This window comes from Salvelinus namaycush, chromosome 30 (genome assembly GCF_016432855.1).
Source record: "Salvelinus namaycush isolate Seneca chromosome 30, SaNama_1.0, whole genome shotgun sequence".
Classification (NCBI taxonomy): Eukaryota; Metazoa; Chordata; class Actinopteri; order Salmoniformes; family Salmonidae; genus Salvelinus; species Salvelinus namaycush.
In genome coordinates, this window is record NC_052336.1 from 28420472 (window position 1) to 28447014 (window position 26543).

Consider the following 26543-nt stretch of genomic DNA (forward strand, 5'->3'; position numbering starts at 1 on the left):
GGCTGGGCGGAGAGCTGCTATTTCTGTTGTCTTTTTGAGGAAATAGTCAACGGATGCATTATTTATCGTTGTTTTATCATAATTTTTTTAACAACAGGGACTTGTAAAGCCAATGTGACGATTTGGAGGCGTAGTGGAATTTCTATATCAGTTAGAATGTGTGTGTCTGAACAGATTGCGTTCTACGGCCTGACAAACGCAGAGATGGCGAACCTGGTGCTTCGTCAGAGGAAACTCCCACAATCCATCTCTCTCAGACAGAACCCTTACAAGTAAGTGGTCTTCTTTGGTTTATTAATTTGACCATTTAAAAAAAAAAAAAAAAACACACGTAAAACTTGAAAAAGCCATACGTGCACATGAGTAAAATCATCGAGGATAACACACAGTCTGGGACTTATTTCCATTGTGGACCTTCTTGAGACAAGATGGCTAGACAAGATAGGCTAACCTTCATCAGGCTAGCCTGCCGGTTCCGTTTTACTTGGTGACTGAAAGCGATAAACCGTATTCCCTCACTATTTAGTATTGTAGGCCAGTGCTTCTCTCTTTCTCCATTACTCTCATTTCTCTCTCTCCCTCCATAGTTTGGGTGTGGTGCGGAACCTTGTGTCGTTCTTCCAGCTGCGTTGCTGTGGGCTGTCCAAGCCCGCCACGGTCGACTGGACCCAGCAGTACCCACTCGGCCGAGACCACATGTTCGGCCAGCCCGACATCGTCTGACCCCACAGGGGGGCAGCTAGGACCTGGGTCCACTATCGTTCTGGACCAAACAGATGAAGCTTGTTTATTTTTAAAAATCTTTAATATATTTTGGACTGCCTGTGAAGAAACACCACTATAAAAGGAAATGGCATGGAGGAAGTTGTTCTAACTTTATTTTATGCGTTTTCTTTTGCTACAGACTGCTGCTGCCTTAAACTGGTATATATTAATGAGGGGGGAAAATGGAAATCTGAAATGTATCATTTGTGCCAAGTCGAATTAGCCTTTATGGCTTAAATTGTATATTAAGTTAGTCATTGTTAAAAAAAAAAAAAACTATAAATAGTTATATTTAGATATTTTTTTTTTTTATAAAGAATGTTTTTTAAAAAGTGTCTGTTTTTACAGTGTTCACAAGCGGCTGTAAGTGAGTGTTTTTTAGATTGAAGGACCAACGCTGTAGACAGTTTAAGCAAAGCCTCACAGTGGTTTGTCAGTCACTGAACTGTTCTTATTGGCGTGTACAGTGCATTCTCTAGAGCAGTTTGTTCTAATACTGGTCTTGTAGAGCTGTACCTCTAAATATGCTGGTTTTCTATCCAGCCGCTCTCTTGACAGTGGACACGCACCCAAGTCCATAGCTGTTTCCGATTCCTTCTCCTATAAGTGTGCGCTCGTTCACTCCCCCTCGTGGATTTAGAAGGAATGGACAGGTGGACGAAATGTGGTGGACTGTTGGCAGTTGTTACACAAATTGAGTGTTTTTACACCCATTAAGGGTGAACTAGTGCTCACTATTGGGAGAAGGCAAGGAATCGGGGCTCATATCTCCCATAACTCAACAATCCACTATCCTATCCACTATGCTCTTCTCCTTCAGCCTTTAAAGCAACAGTCTGAGATTTCCAGTCATTTCGATTAATGACCAACTGTCTTATGTTATCGTAATCCAAACCAAATGCCTATTCCTCCATTTAGTTATGTTTTTGTTATTTTAGGAGAACTTTGTAAACTAATGTATAGCTTCAAGTCATGCTGAGACAAGTTGTGTTCTCATGGAATAGCATTCCTACAGCTAGAAATCAAGTGAGATTTTCTTGTGAGAATGTCATGGTATGCATTTGATTCATTGTTTACATTTGTGTTGAAGACACGCTGATGGTATGCGCATCTTACAGGGTGTGACTTTAATGACAATGGACAGTTTTTTAAAAATATATTATTATGTTTGACCTGCAATGACATTAGCATCCAAGCTATGTTGCTTTTTGTTTCGTTTTCTGCATTACCACATGAAGTAATGCGCCATTGTAACTCACTGCACTGGATGTTCGAACAAAGCCATGCAAGTTTTTTTATTTTTTACTATGGTGTCAGAAAGCCTTTTGAGTTAGATACTCTTATGTGAGCTTTGATTTATGTACCCATGACTGTTTATGGAGAGCTTGGCATCTTCATGTTCCAATCGATCCTGCATAGCTCAGTGAAGACATGGTCAAACTAATGATCCTCTTTTTATAATTGATATGTCGGTATTCATATTGGGGTTATCCTGTACTAAATCAGGCTCCCAATTTACTTTGTTATCCACACCACTGGAGACATTTTAATGAAACAAATGATGCATACCAAGACCTTCTTTTTAATTGTAGCCAAAGAAAGACACCATTCAAGATATCATTCCTTTATTGTGTATAAGAGGTCATACAAGAAGTTTTGTAGTGATTCATATGCTGTTGATTTAAAGAATATTTGCTGGTCTGTGGTGTGTAATGAGGAGCAACCAGACGCTGCACTTGACACATTTATGAAATTAATTATTCCAGTTACTAGTACGCACGCACCCATTAAGAAAATGACTGTTACAACACTGTTAAATCCCCTTGGACTGATGAGGAATTGTATGGTTGAGAGGGATGAGGAAAAAGGTATGGCAATTAAGTCTTTCAGCCCAACTGATTGGCAAAATTACTGCAAATTAAGAAATTATGTGACTAAGCTAAATAAACTATACTATATTATGAAACAAAGATACGTGATATAAAGAATGATAGTAAAATGCTTTGGAGCGCCTTAAATGAAATGTTGGGTAAAAAAAAAACAACTCGGCTCCATCACTCATTGAATCAGATGGCAATATCAGTGAGCCAACTACTTGAATTCTTTTTTTTTAATTGGCAAGATAAGCACATTTAGGGATGACATGCCAGCAACAAACGCTGACGCTACACATCCAAGTATATCAGACCAAATTATGACAGATAAGAATTGTACTTTTGAATTATTTAAAGTCAGTGTGGAGGAGGTGAAACAATTGTTGTCCATCACCAATGACAAGCCACCGGGGTCTGACCATCCGGATGGAAGATTATTGGGTATAATAGCGGACGATATTGCCACTGCTATTTGCAAAATCTTTAATTTAAACCTACTAGAGAGCGTGTGCCCTCAGGCCGGGAGGGAAGATAAAGTCATTCCACTACCCAAGAATAGTAAAGCCCCCTTTACTGCTTAAAAAGCTGACCAATCAGTCTGTTACCAACCCTTAGTACACTTCTGGAAAAGAATTGCTTTTGACCAGATACAATGCTATTTTACAGTAAACAAATTGACAGCAGACTTTCAGCACGCTAATAGGGAAGAAGGACATTCAACAAGCATAGCACTTACACAAATGACTGATGATTGGCTGAGAGAAATTGATGATAAAATGACTGTGGGGGCTGTCTTGTTAGACTTCAGTGCAGCTTTTGACGTTATCGATCATAGTCTGCTGCTGGACAAACGTGTGTGTTATGGCTTTGCACCCCCTGTTATATTGTGGATGAAGATGTACCTGTCTAACAGAACACAGAGGGTGTTCTTTAATGGAATCCTCTCAAACATAATCCAGGCAGAAGCAGGAATTCCCTATGGCAGCTGTTTAAAACCCTTGCTTTTTTTCAATCTTTACTAACGACATGCCACTGGCTTTGAGTAAGGCCAGTATGTCTATATATGAGGATGACTCAACACTACACACGTGAACTACTACAGTGACCGAAATTACTACAACACTTAACAAAGAGCTGCAGTTAGTTTTGGAATGGGTAGCAAGGAATAAATTAGTACTAAATATTTCCAAAACGAAAAGCATTGTATTTGGGACAAATCAATCACTAAACCCTAAACCACAGTTGAAGTCAGAAGTGTACATGCACTTAAGTTGGAGTAATTAAAACTTGTTTTTAACCACTCCACAAATTTCTTGTTAACAAACTATAGTTTTGGCATGACACAAGTCATTTTTCCAACAATTGTTGATGTCACTTATAATTGACTGTATCACAATTCCAGTGGGTCAGAAGTTTACATACACTAAGTTGACTGCCTTTAAACAGCTTGGAAAATTCCAGAAAATGATGTCATGACTTTAGAAGCTTCTGATAGGCTAATTGACATCATTTGAGTCAATTGGAGGTGTACCTGTAGATGTATTTCAAGGCCTACCTTCAAACTCAGTGCCTCTTTTCTTGACATCATGGGAAAATTTTGTAGACCTCCACAAGTCTGGTTCATCCTTTGGAGCAATTTCCAAACGCCTGAAGGTACCACGTTCATCTGTACAAACAATAATGCGCAAGTATAAACACCATGGGACCACGCAGCTGTCATACCGCTCAGGAAGGAGACGCGTTCTGTCTCCTAGAGATGAACGTACTTTGGTGCGAAAAGTGCTAATCAATCCCAGAACAACAGCTAAGGACCTCGTGAAGATGCTGAAGGTAACAGTTACAAAAGTATCTATATCCACAGTAAAACGAGTCCTATATCGACATAAGCTGAAAGGCTGCTCAGCAAGGAAGAAGCTACTGCTCCAAAACCGCCATAAAAAAGCCAGACTACGGTTTAGAACTGCACATGGGGCCAGAGATCATACTTTTTGGAGAAATGTCCTCTGGTCTGATGAAACAAATATATAACTGTTTGGCCATAATGACCATCGTTATGTTTGGAGGAAATAGGGGGAGACTTGCAAGCTGAAGAACACCATCCCAACCGTGAAGCATGGGGGTGGCAGCATCATGTTGTGGGGGTGCTTTGCTGCAGGAGGGACTGGTGCACTTCACAAAATAAATGGCATCATGAGGAATTGAAAATTATGTGGATATATTGAAGCAACATCTCAAGACATCAGTCAGGAAGTTAAAGCTTGGTCGCAAATGGGTCTTCCAAATGGACAATGACCCCAAGCATACTTCCAAAGTTGTGGCAAAATGGCTTAAGGACAACAAAGTCAAGGCACTGGAGTGGCCATCACAAAGCCCTTACCTCAATCCTATAGAAAATTTGTGGGCAGAACTGAAAAAGCATGTGTGAGCAAAGAGGCCTACAAACCTGACTCAGTTACACCAGCTCTGTCAGGAGGAATGGGCCAAAATTCACCCAACTTATTGTGGGAAGCTTGTGGAAGGCTACCTGAAACTTTTGACTGAAGTTAAACAATTTAAAGGCAATGCTACCAAATACTAACTGAGTGTATGTACACTTCTGACCCGCTGGGAATGTAATGAAAGAAATAAAAGCTGAATTAAGTAATTATCTCTGCTATTATTCTGACATTTCACATTCTTAACATAAAGTGGTGATCCTAACTGACCTAAGGTGGAATTTTTACTCGGATTAAATGTCAGGAATTGTGAAAAACTGAGTTTAAATGTATTTGGCTAAGGTGTATGTAAACTTCCGACTTCAACTGTACATCTCGTAATGAATAATGTGGAAATTGAGCAAGTTGAGGTGACGAAACTGTTTGGAGTAACGCTGGACTGTAAACTGTCATGGTCAAAACATATTGAAACAACAGTAGCTAAGATGGAGAGAAGTCTGTCCATAATAAAGCGCTACTCTGCCTTCTTAACAACACTATCAACAAGGCAGGTCCTACAGGCCCTGGTTTTGTCGCACCTGGGCTACTGTTCAGTCGTGTGGTCAAGTGCCACAAAGAGGGACTTGGGAAAATTGCAGTTGGCTCAGAACAGGGCAGCACAGCTGGTCCTTAAAAGTACACGGAGAGCTAACATTAATGACATGCATGTCAATCTCTCATGGCAGAGAGATTGACTTCATCATTACTTGTTTTTGTAAGCGGTGTTGACATGCTGAAGGTACCGAGCTGTCTGTTTTAAAATACTAGCACACAGCTCGGACACCTTGCATACCCAACAAGACATGCCACCAGAAGTCTCTTCACAGTCTCCAAGTCCAGAACAGACTATGGGAGGCGCACAGTACTACATAGAGCCATAACTACATGGAACTCTATTCCACATCAGGTAACTGATGCAAGCACTAGAATCAGATTTAAAAAGCAGGTAAAAATACACCTTATGGAACAGCGGGGACTGTGAAGAGACACACACAAAGGCACAGACACATGCATACACACACATGATAACATACACGAAATACACATGCATACACATACACATGATAACATACGCTCTATACACACAAATACACATGGATTTCTGTGTTGTAGATATGTGGTAGTGGTGTGTGGGCCTGAGGGCACACACTTAGTGTGTTGGGACTTCTGTAATGATTGTTATGTTTTTAAAATTGTATAACTGCCTTCATTTTGCCCGGACCCCAGGAAGAGAACTGTAGAGTAGCTAATGGAGATCCATAATAAACACAACAACAAAAATACACCACACTCATTACAGGTAAACATTTTTACAAATTAATTTACACACACCCTCATCAGCTTCCTGCAGCTTATGTACTTTTAATTACAAAAAGCTTGTGCTTGGGCACCAAGACATAATAGTTTGGATAGATTAACGCAAATGCGTTTGGTAATTAGCGTTGCCTTGTTAATTTAAATGACACGTGCGTATTTATGAGCGCAGATGAAATCCTATTAATAATGAATTAAAAACAGCTGGAGGCATGTTGGTGTAGCTGACTTTACCAGGCAGCACATTAACACGGAACAGAAGTATGACTTAATTATGTTTCCTTCCCTCTTTTGTTTTCGTTTTCATGCTCATTTGTTTTTAATGTGGAGCGATAATATTAGCTAAATCGTTTGTTGGCTTTTGTTTGACGCTTAATGTTTTTGCCTCAAAGCTTCCTATTTCATTTGAGGTGTGCTTATATTCTATTGTGTTTCAGTTTCAATATATTTTGAAGAGCATCTGGTTATAATTGATTCATGTCATTTGAGGTCTACCCATCCTATACACCGTCCATAGGTCGACCGTCTGTATTGTACCCAGGTCTGTGTGGTGGTTCCAGGTTATTTGGCGGACAGCTCACTTTGATATGATGACACTTAGATCAACAATGTCCTTTTTATGCAAATGAAGCAGTGCTGTTTCCCCCATTGCCTTGAACACAAGAAAGGGATGTGCAGTTGATACAAGCTAGACATCACTTCTCTCTCTCAATCGTTTAATGTGTTGATAAATGCTGTGATGGAGTTACTATTGTCAAGTGTTTTTACATAATTGTAAGGCAAGAGAAAGAGGTTTTAAGAAATGTAGTATACAAGCTAATGGTATTTTTTTAAATTAACACACATTTTCACTAAGTGCTCAAAATGCTCTGTATTTGAAGAAAAGAAAACGAACACACACACAAACTATTACAAGGAATTCATTCTCCGTCTTCCACCATTCCCATGTTCCCCAGCCCTTTTCCTTTCGGCCCGAAGTTCTTGGCGTAGCAAACTGCAAAGACAGAGGGAAGAAACCAACTAAGAAATAATGAAACACCGAAAGATACAGTACTGATTTCCTGGTGACTGAGAGTCATTGAGTTTCTAGCAATGGAGGCTCCTCGGAGTAGGAAGGGGAGGACCATCATCCTCAGTGAATTTCATAAAAATTAAGATAGTGAAACGTTTAAAAAGTTATCATTTTTAGATAAAACTAAATATATACACACCACTAAATAATTTATTAAAACACATTGTTTTGCAATGAAGGTCTGCAGTAGCCTCAACAACACTCTGTAGGGTAGCGCCATGGTGTAGCCGGAGGACAGCTAGTTTCCGTCCTCCTCTGGGTACATTGACTTTAATACAAAACCTAGGAAGCTCATGGTTCTCATCCCCTTCTATGGACTTACACAGTGATTATGACAACTTCCGGAGGACGTCCTCGAACCTATCTTCCAGCATAAACTGACTTTTTGTCCACCCAGTCAAAGGATCAGAGAATGAATCTAGTACTGAAAGCATAAGCTACAGCTAGCTAGCACTGCAGTGCATAAAATGTGAGTAGTTGATTCAAAGAGAGAAAAAGTGCACTGTAGTGTATGATTATAGCGGGTTTATTAACGTATTAGTTCTAGTAGATATGTTGACTATGACATTAATATGGTGACAACGATGTTGACTGTGTGTAGTGATTAGCGGTTATCATATGGAGAAAGTTTTTTTTGCCTGTTCACTGATGTGTTGTGCACTAAAGTCCATAAGCGAAGGGAAAAGGTGAGAGGAGGAGAGCTCGTAGATATGAGAAGGAATTACAACGAGCAAAGTGATCATGCTGTTTGTATGTGGCTGCTATGAAAGTGAACTGTGTTTGCGTTAGATCAGGGGTGTATTCATTCCACCGATTCTGTAAGCATACCTGAATTTGTCCAAAAGAAACTTGTTTGCAACTGTTGGTCTAATGATTACACCTTAGATCAGCTAGATGCAGGCAAGAGTGTGCAAGGCGGTATTGAATGTGTCAATGTCTGCCACCTTGATTACTCAAATTTCTCTTGACCTGTGCACCTACGTTGTAAACATTTTCATTCATAGGCTAGGTTTTAGCAACCGTATGATGGGTATAAGGAAAATGTGAGCATCATGTAGTAGCCTGAACATATCGATGTTACATTGAGCTGGGTGAATGGAATATGAAGGACAGTCATCCAACATGCTGTAATAGAAATAAGGCCATGCTCATTAAAATAAATAAGGCCATGCTCTCGCTCCCTCATCTTAGCCACTAGATTCTACTGAAGCCTGACTGTATCAGTGATCAAATGGAGCTCTGTATGGCAGGCTAGCTGTGTGGTCTTTACAGCACGTAAATGGTGGGAGCTTGTTTGGTCCTGTGTGTATGTACCTTTACAGTAGAGTTCCCCATCCTTGTCTGTCACTGTGGTAGACTCCAGGCTCTTTCCACACAGCAAACAGCGGAAGCAGGTTTTATGCCAAGGCTGCAACAAGAAACACATACACCCCATCTATCAGAGTTAGGTGATCGTTGTATTGTTGTGGTCGAAAGGGTGCAAGCAATGCTTATATAGAGGAATTTTACCTTTCCTGCCCCCATGATCTTCTCTGCTGCGTAGACAGCCTTCGAACATCTTTGGCAGCGATCTGAATTTCCAAACCTATGCGCAAACTTACTGGAGTTGGAGTTTGTGGATGTTGGGCGAGGCTTTGAGCTTCATAAAGAGGAAAGAATAAATGACAATAAATATCCAAAGAGACACAAACGAACATCCCTATTTACAATTAAAATGTTTCCTTGGTAACATTTAAAAGTCTGGGAAGCTTTTTATGAAAGCTGTGTTCGTGTGTCTCTTTTGATACTGAAAATATGACTGATGTATGTTTTCATTGATGTTTAACTGCAGCAGTGTCTTGACACCTCTGTGTTTTTAATTAAGTCGCCTATTCAACGTTAGTTATGTCAAGTCCTTAAATTGGTTGTTCAGATGTGAAAGAGAGAGGGTTAGAGGTGGGGGGTGGGGGAGTCAGAGAGAATAACGAGAGGGACTTACTCTTGAGATTGCAGGTCCAGGTTCTGTCCAGGGGGGTCTGAGCTTAGGGCTCCAGCTCCCTGGCCGTACCCGTAGCCTTTTGGCCCATACTTCTTGCCGTAGCAGGACTTGCAGTAGATCTCTGACTCATGCGCTGCGACTGTTGTACTGTCCAGTCCTTTCCTGCAGGCCACTGGGGTGAAGAGCAAACCAAACCAACACATTGACTCACTGTCCATACTTAACCACAGTTTACAGGAGAAAGAATGTTGTGGCCGTGACAGCTATGGATGAACTTTTGTCAGTTTGTCAGGTTGCACAGCAAAAACACTTAAGTATTCTGTTCCTTTATTTTAATACCAAAATATATTTTTTCATGCCCGGACACCTATTAAGCGACTGTATCAGGCTGTGGATAATGGCGTTATTCATATTACTAGGCCGCAGAAGCCTGTACCTGGGGTCTAGCAGTGGTCCCACCCAAGTCAATTAACACACCCCTTTCAGCTGTCCCTGGTCAGGGTCTGTTTCTGAAGACTACAGTCTGGAGGGGTTGTGTAGGACCAGTGGTGCAAAGTACTTAAGTAAAAAATACTTTAAAGTACTACTTGAGTCGTTTTTAGGAGGATCTTTACTTTACTATTTATAATTTTGACAACTTTTACTTTTACTGTACTACATTCCTAAATGTAGTTTTTACTTCATACATTTTCCTTGACACCCACAAGTACTCGTTACATTTGAATGCTTAGCAGGACAGGAAAATGGTCCAATTCACACACATCAATAGAACATCCCTGGTCTTCCCTACTGCCTCTGATCTGGCGTACTCACTAAACACACATGATTAATTCGCAAATGATGTTGCAATGTTTGAGTGTGCCTCTAGCTATTATTATATTTTTATTAAATAAAAAAAATAAAAAATGTTGCTGTCTGGTTTGCTTAATACAAGGAATTTGAAAGGATTTATAATTTTAGTAATGACATTTACTTTTGATACTTAAGTATATTTTAAACCAAATACTTTTAGACTTTTACTCAGGTAGAATTTTACTGGGTGACTTTTACTTGAGTCATTTTCTATTACGGTATCTTTACTTTTACTCAAGTATGACAATTGGGTACTTTTTCCACCACTGTGTAGGGCAGAGGCTTGTAGTGGACAAACAGACTCTCCCATTTGCCAGCCCCAGCAGATGGAGAAGCAGATCCCTCCTCAATTGCAGATAATTACAAAGGCCTTTTAGTGCTCCCAGTGGTGCTATCTACCTATTGGCAGCCCCCAGTTCAAAGCCCAGCCCCAGCCATTCATGGGTAATTAGGTGAGATTGAAACGCGTTACTTGAGATGGGCATTTTAGGTCGTCCATTTTGTGTTCCCTGATAGGCTCTCCACCTCTCCACTCTCTTTGCTGCTACCGTGATCGCTAAGATACAACCTGCATAAACTAAGAGGCTCTCTGTGTAAGAGGCATCCGGATTCAGTGCTCAAATCGTAGGATAAAAAGTCATCTTAAATACACCACAACACTGATAGACTGGCTGGCTATAATTACTGTTGCCCGCGGAGTGAAGGGTTTGCTGGTTGTTTGGTTGACCAGGCAGAATTAAACAGACGACCTCAAAGCCAAACAAAAGAAGAGGATTGTTGTTTGTGCTAATGAAGGGTGGGACAGGGCTAGTCTTCTGAACTGGAATACGATGCTTTTCTTCAATGGCCACTGTAGAACTGTAAACAGAAGCCAGCTTGTCCAAATCTTCTCAACTTATTTGTGTTCCTGTGTTTGCTATCAATTAAAATTGCCAATTTGGGTGCAATCAATTAGCTTAATTTCTCTGAGATAAAATACAATTTCAACATAACGTTTCAGGGATGCCAATATTTCCTGTTTCTAACTACAGAAGCAATTTTAGAACAATGTGAGATGGTAGGTGTCATGGGTTGCTGAAATGACATGGAACGACTCTTTAAGCAGATCCTGGTTTTATGAATGAGTAATGAGAGTTTATTACCGGTCTTGGTGTCATCAGTTTGTCTTCTCTGTCAGTCTAGGCCTACATGGCGTGTGACTGAGGATAACTCACTGCAGATGAAGCAGGTCTTGTGGAAGCTCCTCCCGTTGCATTGGATCTCCTCAGCGTGGTACACAGTCTTTTCACAGGCCGCACACTTGGCCCCGCCGCCCCAGTTTGGCATCCTTGTCTCGGGGTGAGAGTCTGCATCGAGAGGGGTGTTAGATGGAGGAATAGACGGTTGCAGATTGAATCTACTCTGGGGTGGCCTCAAGACCATCAGTGTATTTCTGACTTATCATGACATAGTGGTCAATAAATAAACATGTGGGAAGATGTTGAGGGGTGGACGTGCTGTCAATCTACTCAGGACTAGTAAAGCCATAAAGCACTAATTTGGTGGAAAAAAATTTTTCTCCCAAAATATATACATTTTTTAATATTATTTTAATACTGATTTATCAGGGGGTGCTGCAGCACCCTCAGCAGCCCTAATTCCCGCGGTTATGCATTCATTGCAATAGGTTCAGACTACATTATATATATATTTTAAAAAACATAACATGTCTACATTTGGATTCTCTTTGATGATACCCATCATAGTATAGTGACAGCGATGTTGTCAAGCCTGTTCTTCTAGCAGAGATAAGGTATCTCAGCCAGTCCCGACTCTCCTCTATTGTCACCCATTCATTTCAGAGGTAGTCCGTCACCTCATTGGGCTGGTATGTGGTGATAAGACTCCAGGAATAGAGCCCATTAGGATCATGGAAGAACATATTTCAGTATCCACCCTGGACCGCTTGAAGCAGCTGGGTCACCAACACTTACCTCACATGGAAATTTCCAACATCCAGTGAGTCGTGATGGATGAATTCAAATCATGTTTATGCAATTCAACTTAATTAGAGATAGCTTGATCAAGTTCAACATCAGTCTGATCCATGGACCCTCGGACCAAATATTCTAAAAGTATGGCACTGATTGGACACTGGCCAGTGTATGATATCGGTTTTACTGTAAATACAGCCGGTCCCAGTCAATTAACTTTCTATTCCACGTTGGATCAAAGTAATTTCATTGAAATGAGTGAGCGGTTACATTTATCAATATCAAACATATCACTCACAAATCATAAATATTTGACTACTATACCTGCACAAGTCTGGATGTATCTGTGTCAATCTCTTCCACCCCAGTTCAGTCTCAAATCTGAGTGCGACCGCCCCAACACCACCGAGGGGAGTCCTTAAATACAGCCCATCTCACGCTCATCACCCAGTTTAATGGTGACGCTCAAATGAAAACATCCTCCTAAAATAACTTTGGACAAACACTCGAGACCTACAGTAGCCCCCCACCCCACCTCTAACACAGGCCAAAGAGACCCCTGGCCCTAAGCTGGGCCCTGGAGATTTCACCATTTGTCCTGGTCTTACACAAGCATGATTGATAGAGATTTCCCGAAACTTCTGGGTGACAGTAGCCAAGCGGAATGAATTATGTGTCTGGCTGATGGTAACTGGAATGGCACATGATTTTAGAGGGGTGTCTACACAGAACGAAATAGATCTATACGGGTTTGTGTTTTTAATTGGTTGGAATTGAAAGCATGTACTGTATTTACCGTTGGATATGAAACCACCTTTGTCATATTCATACTCTACTCTAGACTAATGCTATAGGACACCAACATATCGCTGACCATGTATTCATCAACCGAGGGAGACAGTAAAGAATACATGAACAGAACAGAGATCGGTTTAAAAATATTATGTTTATTTACCATTTTATATACAAGGACATCTGAGCTGAATTTAATGCTTAAAGTCCATTTCTTATACATTAAGATCCAATTTCAATCACGTGATTTGCCTAAGGTAGGAAGCCATCGCATACATTCACCCCTTACAGTTGAATCACATACAATTCAGCTTTTTAAAGGCTAACAGTTAACATGTACAACGTGCAAAATTGTAATCTTACCAATTTTACACATACAAAAACAGTTATTCTACAATAGTTTTCAAAAAGAAAATTCTCTTTCAGTCATTAAAGTCCTGCTGTCACATATTAATGTCATCCCGGTGAACTGAGGTTAAGTTGTTCTTCTTTATGGCACGTTGATGATGTAATGGGACTTCAATACAACTTCTCTTTGAGAAATGTTGAAATACTCAGCCAGCATATTAGATTTTTGGCAAACAACCCTTCAAAAACCTAAATAAGACAGACTGTTTCACTATTTTGTATTTAGACACAGAATACACCCCTCACCAGTTTAATACCTACTGGTGATCCCTAATCATAAATCCATACATAAACCAGTATCAAAAGTATGCTGTAGTATTATAGTATTACACAGTAATATCCAGCATATTGTGTCTCAAAGCCCCAGGGTTAAGAGTATTTACCATGGCTGGTCTCTCCATCAGAGTTATATTTGGAGCTAGCTGTGCTGACGGTGACACGCAGCTGTTTCTGTATGGAGTTTCCACATACTTTGTCTTTCCCCCTGTAGAAATGGAATAAACCAGGGCTTCCGAAACTCGCTCCCCCAAATGGTGCACGTTTTGCTTTTTGCCCTAGCACTACACAGCTGATTCAAATAATCAACTAATCATCAAGCTTTGATAATTGGAATCAGCTGTGTAGTGCAAAAACCAAAACGCGCACCCTTTGGGGTCCCGTGGACCGAGTTTGGGAAACGCTGGAATAACCCACGGACTAGTTTTGGATTAAATCATTTGGAGACATCACATACCCTAAAACATAAAAATCACTCAACCTACAGTACGCCTTAAACATATGACAGTCAGACCATAGAAAACCATGCAGACATGCACAGACACACACATTGAAGGGCTGGTGCACACACACACACACACAGGTTGTGTAGCAGCATAGTCTTTAGGTGTCCTCAGTGGTGACTTCCAGCTTCCTCTGAGGGATGTAAACGGTTTTAGCGCCCGCCGGCGCCGTGTGTCCGTGGCTGGTGGTTACCACGGTAGCCAACGGGGAGAGGGAGACAGGGGTGTGGAAGAAACTGTGCTGGGTGAGGGCTGTCCCTTTGGGCGTGGTCACCTGAAGAGGAGAGATAGACAACGACAGAAGTTAGCAGAGAAGTTAGTTAGCAATCAACATCACACCTCATTTATATAATCAGTGAGGCTACTTACACAAGCACTGAACCAGCAGCACACCATTATCAATTAGGGAGGGGTTTGACTGACTGTTTGTATGTATGTGTGTTAAGCTTATTGGGGTTTGAGGCTGTGTGTGTATGTATGTATGCTGTATGTGTGACCCAGCGTTTGTGTTGATGTATGTATGCAAGTATGCATCTCACCTGCTGTAGGCTGATTAGCGTGAGTGGTTGCCCGCCTGGGCCGGTCATCTGGTGTTGGACTGACACGGGGGACATGGGCTTAACGAACACCATGCCGCCCCTCTGATGCAGGCCCAGGTGGGGAGGCAGGGGCACGGAGCTGAGGTGCTCTGGGGTTTGGGCAGTGCCAGGGCTGCAAGCGGGTACAGAGCCAGGCCCAGGGATGAGGCCCAGGTTCTGCAGGGTAAAGTTGAGGATGGCAGGGCTGGGGCTGTGGAAGCGGTGCCCCGGGGTAGAGAAGGGCGAGGCGGGGGGAGGCCTGTGGAGGGAGAGGCTGGTGGGGGTGAACTCCTGGATCGGGGGTGGTCTAGAGCCTGGGAAGGAGAGAGGGGAAGACATGTTAATTACAGTCATAAGATACAGATTTCCAATTTAAGTCATCTGATACAGTATGCTTTACTCAAAGACGTAGTTCAAATTTGCGTTAGCGTGTGTACTGACTACAAATAAATGTTAAAAGGTGTGTATACCTGCAGTGGGTGTGTGGTAGATGTTGTAGGTGGGTGTGGTGGCTTTGCTGCTCTCGGTGTTGTGGATGTCTTTGTAGCTGAAGAGGGACTGCTGGGAGATAGGGATCAGGTAGCCAGTGGGGATCAGAGTCTGGAACACACACAGAGAGAGACATTAATACAGCATTATGGATGTAACGATTCTCTGATATGCACCGGTCCCAGATTCAAATGCTTAAGAATAAAAGTGCGTCGGTACGCAGACCGATCCCAATGTAGCATGCATTGGTCGGAAAAATCGAATCAAACGTTACGAATCACTGGTTCATCATTTTTGGGGGTTCTTTCTACCTTCTGAAAATCTCTCTTCTCTTTTGTGTTGAACTGCATGTGACAGTCATTGATCGACAAGTCGTTTTGCATGCCGAACAACTCCAGGCAATATCTGTAGCCTAGTCAAATGTGCTTCACGTGCTGGGTCACTTGCAAATCTGTGTGGCACCTTCGGCATTGAAATACTAAAATGGCTTGCGGCACAGCCAGAAGAGGACTGGCCACCCCTCATAGCCTGGTTCCTCTCTAGGTTTCTTCCTAGGTTTTGGCCTTTCTAGGGAGTTTTTCCTAGCCACCGTGCTTCTACACCTGCATTGCTTGCTGTTTGGGGTTTTAGGCTGGGTTTCTGTACAGCACTTCGAGATATTAGCTGATGTACGAAGGGCTATATAAAATAAACTTGATTGATTGATTGCGTGATATTAAGATTGTGACAACCTATGTGATTTGCTAGGTTATTGTTATCTGTGCACTGTTGAAAATAGTGTTTTACTGGAATTAAAGTAACCTACCAGAGACAACTCTCAACTGGCTATACCTGCTGAAAGGGGCTTACAATAGATTTAAATTAGGATTATTCAGGTTCACCATCAGCAATAGTTTTGGTAGATTTGCTTTTAACAATCAGTATGCCAAACATTAGGAATACCTTCCAAATAGAGAGTTGCACCTCCCCCATTTTGTCCTCATAACAGCCTCAATTCGTCAGGGCATGGACTTTCAACAATGTGTCGAAAGCGTTCCACAGGGATGCTGGCCCATGTTGACTCCAATGCATTCTTGATACACACGGGAAACTGTTGAGCTTGAAAAACCCAGCAGCGTTGCAGTTCTTGACACAAATCGGTGCGCCTGGCACCTACTACCATACCCCGTTCAAGGGCCCTTAAATCTTTTGTCTTTCTCATTCACCCTCTGAGTGGCACACATACACAATCCATGTCTCAAGTATTAAAAATCCTTCTTTAACCCGTCTCCTCCCGTTCATCTACAGTGATTGAAGTGGATTTAACAAGTGACATAATTAAGGGATCATAGCTTGCACCTGATCAGTCTGTCATGGAAAGAGCAGGTGTCCTTATTGTTTCACATACTATGGGCATTTTGTTTTTTATATATACACAGGGTAAGATTGCTAATTTCAGAAAGAGGACAGCAATCACATTTTTTTTTTTTTTTTTTTTTTTTTTTTTTTAAACCTTAAGTAAAGCATATGGTATCAGATGACTTAAACTCAATTAAAAATCTGTATCTTATGACTGTAATTAACATGTCTTCCCTCTCTCCTTCCCAGGCTCTAGACCTCCCCTGATCCAGGAGCTCACCCCCACCAGCCTCTCCCTCCACAGGCCTCCCCCTTCTCTGCCCAGGGGCACCGCTTCCACAGTCCTGCCCAAAGCGAGAGAAGATCCCCCCCGTAAAAAATGTCCAAACCATTCGATTTTGAGATGGGGGTGAAATACATTCCAAAGTTGTGAAATATATTCAATATATTCCCAACCGTGAAGAACAGGGGTGGCAGCATCATGTTGTGGGGTTGCTTTGCTGAAGGAGGGACTGGTGCACTTCACAAAATAGATGGCATCATGAGGGGAAATTATGTGGATATATTGAAGCAACATCTCAAGACATCAGTCAGGAAGTTAAAGCTTGGTCACAAATGGGTCTTCCAAATGGACAATGACCCCAAGCATACTTCCAAAGTTGTGGCAAAATGGCTTAAGGACAACAATGTCAAAGTATTGGAGTGGCCATCACAAAGCCCTGACCTCAATCCTAGGGCTGGGCGATATGGCAAATAAATTATCACGATATCTATATATTTTTTTCATTTGATAACGATAATTATCATGATATTAAATCAAATAATGTTTAAAAGGTGCATATCTGCTTCAAACTCAAGAATGCCTGAACAAACCGTGGTTAGAGCGTTGGGCCAGTAACCGAAAGGTTGCTAGATCGAATCCCTGAGCTGACAAGGTAAAAATCTGTCGTTCTGCTCCTGAACAAGGCAGTTAACCCACTGTTCCCCGATAGGCCGTCATTGTAAATAAGAATTTGTTCTTAACTGACTTGCCTAGTTAAATAAAGGTTAATTTCCCCCCCCCTTTTTTTTTTATTTTTATTTTTATAAAATGTGAGCTAAACAAAATATACTTGAAGGAAAATTGTTCCATGTTTGCGGCCAGGGAGCACGTACCTGGGGTCAATGAAATTGATAAGCCTCTTGAAACCTTCCATTTTGACTGTGCTAATTCGTAGCATGTCCTTAGCACTGCATAATAGCATTTGTGATGTCTATCTTTTCGATGTTTGCTTGTAGGGCATAAACGCTGTCAGTGTTGACTGCTTCGGGCAAACATCCCTAGATTGGCTGGTGCTTGAGGGGCGTTCATCAATACCGTGGCGCAAACTCAAACTTCCTGCATGTTCCAAAGAGTGATTTTGCCTCAGATGTTGAAAAAGGTTTGTCGTATTACCAGACTTCGTAGCCACCTGTCTACGGCACAATTTGCACCGAACATTGCTCTGCTCTTTGTCAAACTTCAAAAATCCATACCACCTCCGAATTACTGAAACAGTTCAACCCTTTTTATCAATAATGTCTTCGTTGTAAGCTGCTCCTTCTCCATGGCTATCACTGCCACTGTTTTCGCCTACATCACTCATTTTTCGTGGTTAATAGTGGCTACTCCATCACTTGAGGTGCTAAGTGGTTTTTAGTGGGCGTCTACCTCTCCACGTGCATATTGTCACTTCTCCGCACGCTCCTGCTGCGTCACAGAGATGAAATGGACTGCTGTACCTAATTCTTCTATATCGACATTATTGAAAATGAATCTAAACGTTTTATATCGTTATTGAGGGAAGTAATTACCTCGATAGTTATTGATATTGATTTATCGCCCAGCCCTACTCAATCCCATAGAAAATGTGTGGGCGCAACTGAAAAAGCGTGTGCGAGCAAGGAGGCCTACAAACCTGACTCAGTTACACCAGCTCTGTCAGGAGGAATGAGCCAAAATTCACCCAACCTATTGTGGGAAGCTTGTGGAAGGCTACCCGAAACATTTGACCCAAGTTAAACAATTTAAAGGCAATGCTACCAAATACTAATTGAGTGTATGTAAACTTCTGACCCACTGGGAATGTGATGAAATAAATAATTCTCTCTATTATTCTGACATTTCACATTCTTAAAATAAAGTGGTGATCCTAACTGACCTAAGACAGGGAATTCTTACTAGGATTGAATGTCAGGAATTGTGAAAAACTGAGTTTAAATGTATTTGGCCAAGGTGTATGTAAACTTCCGACTTCAACTGTATCCATCTCAATTACCTTGTACCCCTGCACATTGATCTGGTACCGGTACCCTCTGTATAGCGCCATTCTTGTGTATTTTATTTCTCGTTTTAAACTTTGCATCGTTGGGAAGGGCTCGTAAGCAAGCATTTCACGGTAAAGTCCACACTTGTTGTATTCGGCGCAGGTGACACGTTTTATATTAATGTGTTTATGCAACAAATGGTTGTGAATCGATTCGTTCTCTAATCAAACCGAATTGCACAGAATCGTTTCAAACTAAAATGTATCGTTCCTGCGTCGTTTTGGAGCCCATGTATCTGGATACCCATCGAATCTTCTTGAAAGGGAAAGATGCACATCCTTACACATCATCCAAAGATACTATACACACACAGCATCTAAAGCCAAGTGTTTTCTGTTAATACCAGTATCGGTCTTTTAGCTATGTGTGTGTGTGTGTTGTTTTACTTTGTGTATATGTCTTGTGTGTTTACCTCTGTGTGTAGGTGTTGGGGGGTCAGTGGAACAGCTCTGACCGGCGTGAGCCCTGCCTCGCTGTCTGAGGTCGCGACCTTCTCCTCCTTCTCCAGGAAGGTCTCCAGGTTCTGCTCCAGTGTCTGATTGGCTGCGGCGGCCACTGAGCTCCCAGGTGTGTTGACAAACTCGGGGTCCAAGTGGAGGGCTCGGGGCGAGGGACGGTTGGAGAGGAGTCCCCCGCGACGCGCCTTCAGACGAGCCTGGAGGATCTCACACAGCTTAGGAGACGTGTCCTGGAGGAGAGGAAGAAAGAGAGGTGGGTTAGCTTCGTATGACCGTTGCTATTACTATTTAACAGGCTTCTTTATTTGTATGACATTGCCAAAGTTCTCTGCTAGTGACATGTCACCTCACATTCTGGTCAAAGTAGGTACAACTGAGCTGCGTAGAGACAGATGTAGCGCGTAAAGAACAGGTCTTACCCTGGTGCTGGGGTCAATCCTCTTGGCCTTGGAGGGGCTTTCCTCGGAGGGTCTCGCTGAACACACACGTTTTAGTGCTGAGGGGCTGCTGGTTGGCAGGTTGTTCGTAGCAGGCGAGTGGCCGTGCATTGTGACATCACTCGGGCTCTGCCCCGTCTTATCCTCGAAGGTCATGGAGCGCACAGCGAGGCTAGTTGGCTGAGGCCTAGTTAGGGGGTGTGGCCTGAAGGAGGAGTGGTGCATGTAGATGGCGTAGGGTCCGCCTCCCTGGAGTTGGGGCAGCAGCACAGGGATGAGAGGTGAACACTGGGCAGGGTGGAAGGACATTGCCCCAGTAGGTTGGGGGGTGAACTGTGCCTGTGGGGTGAGGTGGACAGTGCTGGCACGGGGTTCTGTGGGTGTTAATACTGGCGGCTGGGGAGCTCCTGGCTTTTTAGCAGCTTTCTGTTCATGATCTGGCACTGCCTCACTCACAGTAACTGCAGGCTTAGGTGTCCTGTCAACAACCCTGGAACGAGACAAGACTCATTGTAACATCTGACGGTCTGAGTTGATGTTAACAAGGAAATGTAGAACATTTCTGGTTTACTTAGAAGACTAAAGGATACGATACAGCAATGAGAATCAGCTAGCACTTACTCGTTTGATTGCTGGTCAAGCTGGATTTTACAGATTGCCGCTAGTTGAGCCATTTTGGTGGGAAAGAACTCGCTGCTCGAGGAATCATCTGAAAAGAAAAACAGAAGCTAATCTAGACACCCAACTCTCACTTAAAAACATATGAATACTACATCTCCCAGACTCTAATGTCTAGATATCTCCCAGGACTTACTCTTGACAGGGCTGGTGGGGGCTGAGTTGATCTTGCGCCGGTCTTCCTGGATGCTCTTGGCCAGTTTGATGAGGGAGGGGTGACGGGTGAAGCTGCGTTTGCTCCCCGGAGAGGAGAAGAGATTTTTGGCACAGTTGTCTACGGAGGTACGAGACTCAAGTGTCCTCTTGGCAGTGGCTGTAGTGGCAGTGGTCTCTATGTTTGAATTGAAACACAAGAAGACAAGATTTAGTCTGGTGAACTGGGAAAGGCAGGTTGGACAGCATTACAGGTTAAATGGTAACATAGGTTCGGACTTAAAGCTCATATAAACCACTAAGTTGAATAGCAAAGGTTCAGCATAGCTTCAATGGCACAAGCCTTGTGATAGTGTTATTATGTATGGTAACCCCTTCAAGTGAAGTATTATTGGGAAGACGGTGTGTTCTGATAAGTACTTACCCTTCACACTGGGGAAGTCCTCAGGGCCGGTCCATTCAAAGGCTGGCTTCCTCCCTCTTTCCTCTGTCACATGGACCTTCTCTATCAGCTTCAGGCTCCGCAGCACGTTGGCTATGTCATACAGCCTACGGACCTTAGCTGCAGACACACACATTCAAACATTAGACTCATTATCACCAGATAATGACCGTACGGTCTTAACACACTTGGTTGGAGCATTTCGGTGTGCAGAATCGTACTTATTGCGCCAACTACACACTCAACTTTTACGACAAAGCTTGTGTATCCTAGCTAGAAATGTGCTGAAAGAACACAGGATGTGCCAGAGGCGTGAAGGACTGCTTTGCCCATATGGACTCAACACTCACTCTTGAACTTGCTCTTGTCCTGATCAGCCACCTGGTCCTCTCCAATGAGGATCCTGGCAGCCACCTCCAAACTGACCACCCGAGGCGTGGACACCAGGAACAACATGACAAACTTCTGGCTCATCACCCTCAGAGACTTGTCCTTCCTGCTGTTCACCGAGGCTGGAGAGAACACAGGGGAATAATAGCGTAGTTATTACATAGCCAAGACCATGGTCACTCAGTTCAGCCCACTAAAATAAGAAATATCTTATTTTCTAAGCCTTGCAGTACAGGATCAATCAATTGCATGCTACATATTACGAACGATTGTATTAATAGCTCTTAATCAAAGGAGGTTCATCCTGGCCTCTGACCTGCTTTAAACTCCACCCCAGGAAGCTCCACGAAGAACATCTCCTTCTGGCCCTGTTCTCCTCCCTCCACTTCCCCCACCTCCTCGTTCTCCTTCTCGTCGCCGTCCGAGTCAAACTCCTTTTCCAGGCTGCGCTGGCGGATCTGCTGCATCTGTTGCCCGTAGCGGTGCTCCTCGCCCACCTGCCGCAACTTGGCCAGGGTCTGTGGCAGGTTAGCGCGCCCGTGCCATGTGTAGCGATTCTTCGCTAGCCGGCTGACAATGTGCAGGCTCTCCAGCACATTCATGATGTCATAGATGCGCCTGCGCTCCACATCTGTTCGGACAGAGAAGAGAAAATGCGAGTTGAATAAACAGGAGTAAAGTGGTCTTGTTTGTATACGGCCTGTCTATAGTTTGTAACTGCTTATTTACAGCATATAGGCCTAAGCTTAGGGGAATACATGCTGTATTTATTGCATTCTTCAAAAAACTAAATTTGAAAATGTAAGGGTAATATTGCCGGACTATTCTGAGAAAAAATGAAACGGGAATAAAGACAGTGGAGAGAGAGAAGTAAAACAGGACGTACTAAGCTCTGTGGCAACATCATCCAGACTGATGTCGTTGTTGAGTGCAGGGTTGGGGTAATCGGGGTAGCGGGCAAGGAACTTGTGACAGAGCAAACCCAGACTCTTCTCTTTTCTGCTGATCTGTTTCTCCCCTTCCTCTCCAAGCTCCGGGTCCTATGGGTGAAAAGGAAATAGATCAAACAGGCAATCAATACATTTCTAAGGTCTTAGCTGCAGGCTCATTTGTGTGTGTGTGTGTGTGTGTGTGTGTAAGTGGGTATGTATTATTTTACCATGGCATCCCTTCCCTCGGGGTCCATACACAGCTCTTTCTCTCTGTTCCTGATCTCAGGGCTGGCAGCACTGATCAGCATTTTCAAATTGGAGGTTGGAGTCCAAGGCTCACCAGCCCCAGTTTCCTTTCCTTTAGTTGGGGTCAAAAGGGGTCCCATGTTGGATTGAATCTCTGTTAGCACAGTGCCTTGGGTAGATACTTCCCTTGGTGTTGTTGTCAGTGCTTGTGGCTCTGCAAAGACATTACCCTGTTGGACAAAGTAATTAAATAGCAGATTATTTAAGGATGACTGGATGTCATGGTTAGAGTTAGTTATGTAACAGTTAGTCAAATGCCCTTGAACATACCTTAAACAGAATCTGCTATACAGCATATGAACTACTATATAAACACTAAGATAGTAAACTGGATTTTAAAAAACAACAGAAACATGCAAGTTAGCTAGAAATTACTAACCTTGTGGTTAAAGGTGGTGGTTTGTGTTTTATGGTTCAGATTCTGTGACTCGGGTAAAGTGCTCGACATTTTCCACCTAAATTTCAATCAAAACACAGGATGTAAGACTGATATTCGCTAACAAAAAAAGCAGTGTCTAACTAGTTAAGCCAATAACAGTTAACATTAGGAAGCTGATCAATGTATTTGATTCACTTAAATGTAAGTTTCACAAAATGTTCTAGGTTTAGTTCCCGTTTCTTAACGGCATTATATTCATTCGGCGTTAACATACTAATGATATAGCTAGCAGCTACGCCTCTAATTCAATCACATTTACCAAATAATACCGTGCCTCTTGGTTGATAACCTATATGAATCTTAAAAATCGAATCGAAATATCACAGTTAATGCTTGGCGGTAAATGACATACACTCTATCGAATGAGCAAGCGAAACGGCTTCAACGACACGCCTATTTGCGGCAAGCAACCAGTTAGAATGAAGCGGGAGATGACCTCAAGGAAATTTGGACCGTCCCGCGCAGGTAAATGTTTTTTAAAATCTTGGCGCGGAAGGTCCAGACACATTCCAATGACACAACCCGGAACATTGAAATGTGAAACGCATGGATAACTTGTGATATTTGACATAACTTATAGTGCACGAAAGCAAGTCCGCATGAATAAATGAGTGTCATTTTTTTTGTTAGAAGTTAATAAAGGCTGGCAGAACAAAATTGTATCGCTTTCCAACTAGTTTGTTAGCCAGCTAATAAGTTATTGCGCGCGCGGGTTAATGTCACCGCCGCCCCGGTTTCTAATCAGCTGGCTCGCTAGTTATAGCTACGTCTTCCAAAAACAACCACTTTTTGCTAGCTACCAGTCACAAATACGCGCCTTAATACTTCACATGAGGTGTATTAAATATGATAGAAGCTACAAATGCACATTCATTTACATGAGATCCCATGCAATGTGGATAGCAATAGCTAGCTGACCAGCACGCCACGTACAGTAAGGCGCGGGTTAACTCGATCACTAGACTCCCAACAAATGGTGTAAAGTACAGTAGCTAGCTAGCTAAAGGTTGTGAATAAGATCTGACTGACAATCAGTCCCATAAAGAGAAATGAAGACCACAAATATGTAGTTACTTACCCTATAGCACAGGTTACATTTGTGCACCTCTCAAATTCTTGTTTGCATCCCCTTGAAAAGTCAAGCAGCTAAAGGCGATAAGTGTGCTGGCTGACAAAACAATCCTAATATCTGGAAACATTTAGAAATGTTGTAAATGTCCCCATGCAATGTCGGAACCAGGCGGTAAGCTAATTCACACTAAAGGTATAAAACGAGACAAAATGACTTTTGTCCTGTAGTTATACCCAAGTGAGTAAAATACGTTTATTTCTGGACCATTTCATTTGTCCCGCCTAGTTTCACGCATACAGCACACTCAGCACTTTCGCCACCGGATAGAGCCAACTACCTCCGTGTGCAACTACTCACAGGCGGAGTGCCTGATCCCACGAGTTTACATAAACGCTACATGGATATCTTTGCAGAAAAAAACTCAATTACATTTTGTGCAATATTTTGCAAACATTAAATGTGGCTACGTTATTTTCCTCTAATTTCGGCGAAGAAGAAAAAACGAATATACAGCAGAGGTGGCTGTTGGGAGGAGCTATTGCAGGACAGGCTCATTATAATAGCTGGACATATTCTAGAACGGAGTCAAACACCTCAGACATATGGAAACCATATGTTTGACTCCGTTCAATGGTTTCCATTCCAGACATTATAATGAGTCCGTCCTTCTATGGCTGCTGCCACCAACCTCCTCTGATATAAAGTACCCACAGTAAACTTAAATAAAAGTACCACAGTTTCTAGTAACATATTGGTGTAGCCATTCTGTAAAATCTTACCATATCATGCAAACATGAAATACATGCATACTAGCAGACGGTAACATGCTGTTTCAATTTGTTGGAGATACAAATGAATGAAATACAAGTAAAAGTATATCATACATATATCTCCATAAAATACTAAAACTTATTTCAACAATAATTGAACGATTAATTGGGATTGGTGTTTTATTTTGTGCGTTGACTCAGAGAATTTGCACAGATTTGCTTTAGGCATGAGACATTCGATACAATGTCGCTAGATGGCACCAACATCATTCTTTCTGTAAGTATCCATGGAAACAGATGGCGCAGGGGAGCTGGTGGAGAAAACGCTGGGCACGTTGGGCGCACTAGTCAGTGACGTGATGTTATCGATTGAGGAGAGAGTGGGACCTTGCTGAGGAAAGCGAAGCATGCACTGGCTGTTCAAGAAGGAAAGGGAAAGAAGGGAAGGTAACGTTCGCGAGCGATGTGCTGTAGGGAGCATTTCGTCCTTGAAGGGAAACATTACATTCGTTGCTGCTGCTGCTGGTGTGTTGGGTGAGTAGCTACTTCCCACCCTTTACTTAAATTCACTCTATTTTTTTATGATTTTAAGTTAGGTTACGTCTATTTCAAAAGCTTTCCATAGTTTATTTTCCACCTTTAATTTTGGTGAGCGACCCCATATCAGAGCAAAGGGAATGCAGCACCTGCCTTAGCGGAATATCTGCAGGGTGATATACCATCATCCATATTGCCTCTTGCATGTTTATTATTTGGAAATGTATATGCAGAAATTGTTGAGGGCTTCCTTTGCATAACTGATTTAGCTACAATCGTTAGTTTAATACACTATGTAACTATTGCATGCGGCTCATGCTACGCCCAATGCACCTGCCTAATACAACTCTCGCTGTTGGTTTTCATGAAGCTCCAGCCCGAGAACCTGCCATTTCATCCTGAAATTCTGAAAACTCATGCATTATGTTTATTTTTCTATAACATTCTCAGGTAGCCAGCCTACACCTCAAGTTAGTAGCCTACTAGCCTTATTTGAGTTCTTGTCAGCAATTTATGCAGTTACATTCAATGTAGTATACTATATATTCATATCATTGACACTTTATTGTCTGAGATTATTGTGTATTCTTTAAAGCCAATTACAACTTTAAGCAATAATTTATTGCATGTAGCCTATACATTTGCAAGTAACATAAGATGGAAAACTTTGATGGGGCGAGGGCCACAAAAACATCTGAACTAATCACAAGTGTCCACAGTGGCTCGCAGGTCTGTGTACCCACATCCATACCTACACACGCAGAGAGAAAAAACGTTTTTGTGAATTTCCTGCAATTCTACACATTTTACAATGGGGTGTAGAGAAAATGTTTCCGTTTTAAAGCAAGCTTTCTGCAATTCTACACATTTTGCCATGGGGCTGAGAGAACATTTAGC

At 42.3% G+C, this 26543-nt stretch overlaps 3 protein-coding genes across 3 annotated transcripts in view; 1 reads left to right on the top strand and 2 right to left on the bottom strand.

Annotated features, from left to right (window-relative positions):
• LOC120025138 (putative palmitoyltransferase ZDHHC13) overlaps positions 1-2609 on the top strand; it is a 30714-nt gene extending 28105 nt beyond the window's left edge. Inside the window, exons 16-17 of the mRNA XM_038969582.1 lie at positions 175-272; positions 588-2609. Of these exons, the coding sequence (XP_038825510.1) occupies positions 175-272; positions 588-723 (234 nt within the window). The 3' untranslated portion in view covers positions 724-2609. The remainder of the gene's footprint in view (positions 1-174; positions 273-587) is intronic.
• A 4521-nt stretch (positions 2610-7130) lies between these two features.
• csrp3 (cysteine and glycine-rich protein 3 (cardiac LIM protein)) lies at positions 7131-12720 on the bottom strand. The gene is made up of 6 exons (XM_038969795.1): positions 12627-12720; positions 11544-11675; positions 9478-9649; positions 9009-9138; positions 8814-8907; positions 7131-7421 (listed from the first exon to the last, which is right to left on the bottom strand). The coding sequence occupies exons 2-6, from the start codon at positions 11653-11655 to the stop codon at positions 7348-7350; spliced, it is 582 nt and encodes a 193-aa protein (XP_038825723.1). The 5' UTR covers positions 11656-11675; positions 12627-12720; the 3' UTR covers positions 7131-7347.
• Positions 12721-13236: 516 nt separating this feature from the next.
• Positions 13237-24651, bottom strand: LOC120025338 (transcription factor E2F8-like). Its single transcript, XM_038969860.1, has 14 exons — positions 24346-24651; positions 23208-23283; positions 22750-22998; positions 22477-22630; positions 21907-22221; positions 21551-21712; positions 21183-21320; positions 20742-20936; positions 20549-20636; positions 19910-20417; positions 19445-19720; positions 15330-15459; positions 14821-15173; positions 13237-14555 (listed from the first exon to the last, which is right to left on the bottom strand). The coding sequence occupies exons 2-14, from the start codon at positions 23274-23276 to the stop codon at positions 14382-14384; spliced, it is 2811 nt and encodes a 936-aa protein (XP_038825788.1). The 5' UTR covers positions 23277-23283; positions 24346-24651; the 3' UTR covers positions 13237-14381.
• Positions 24652-26543: the final 1892 nt, after the last annotated feature.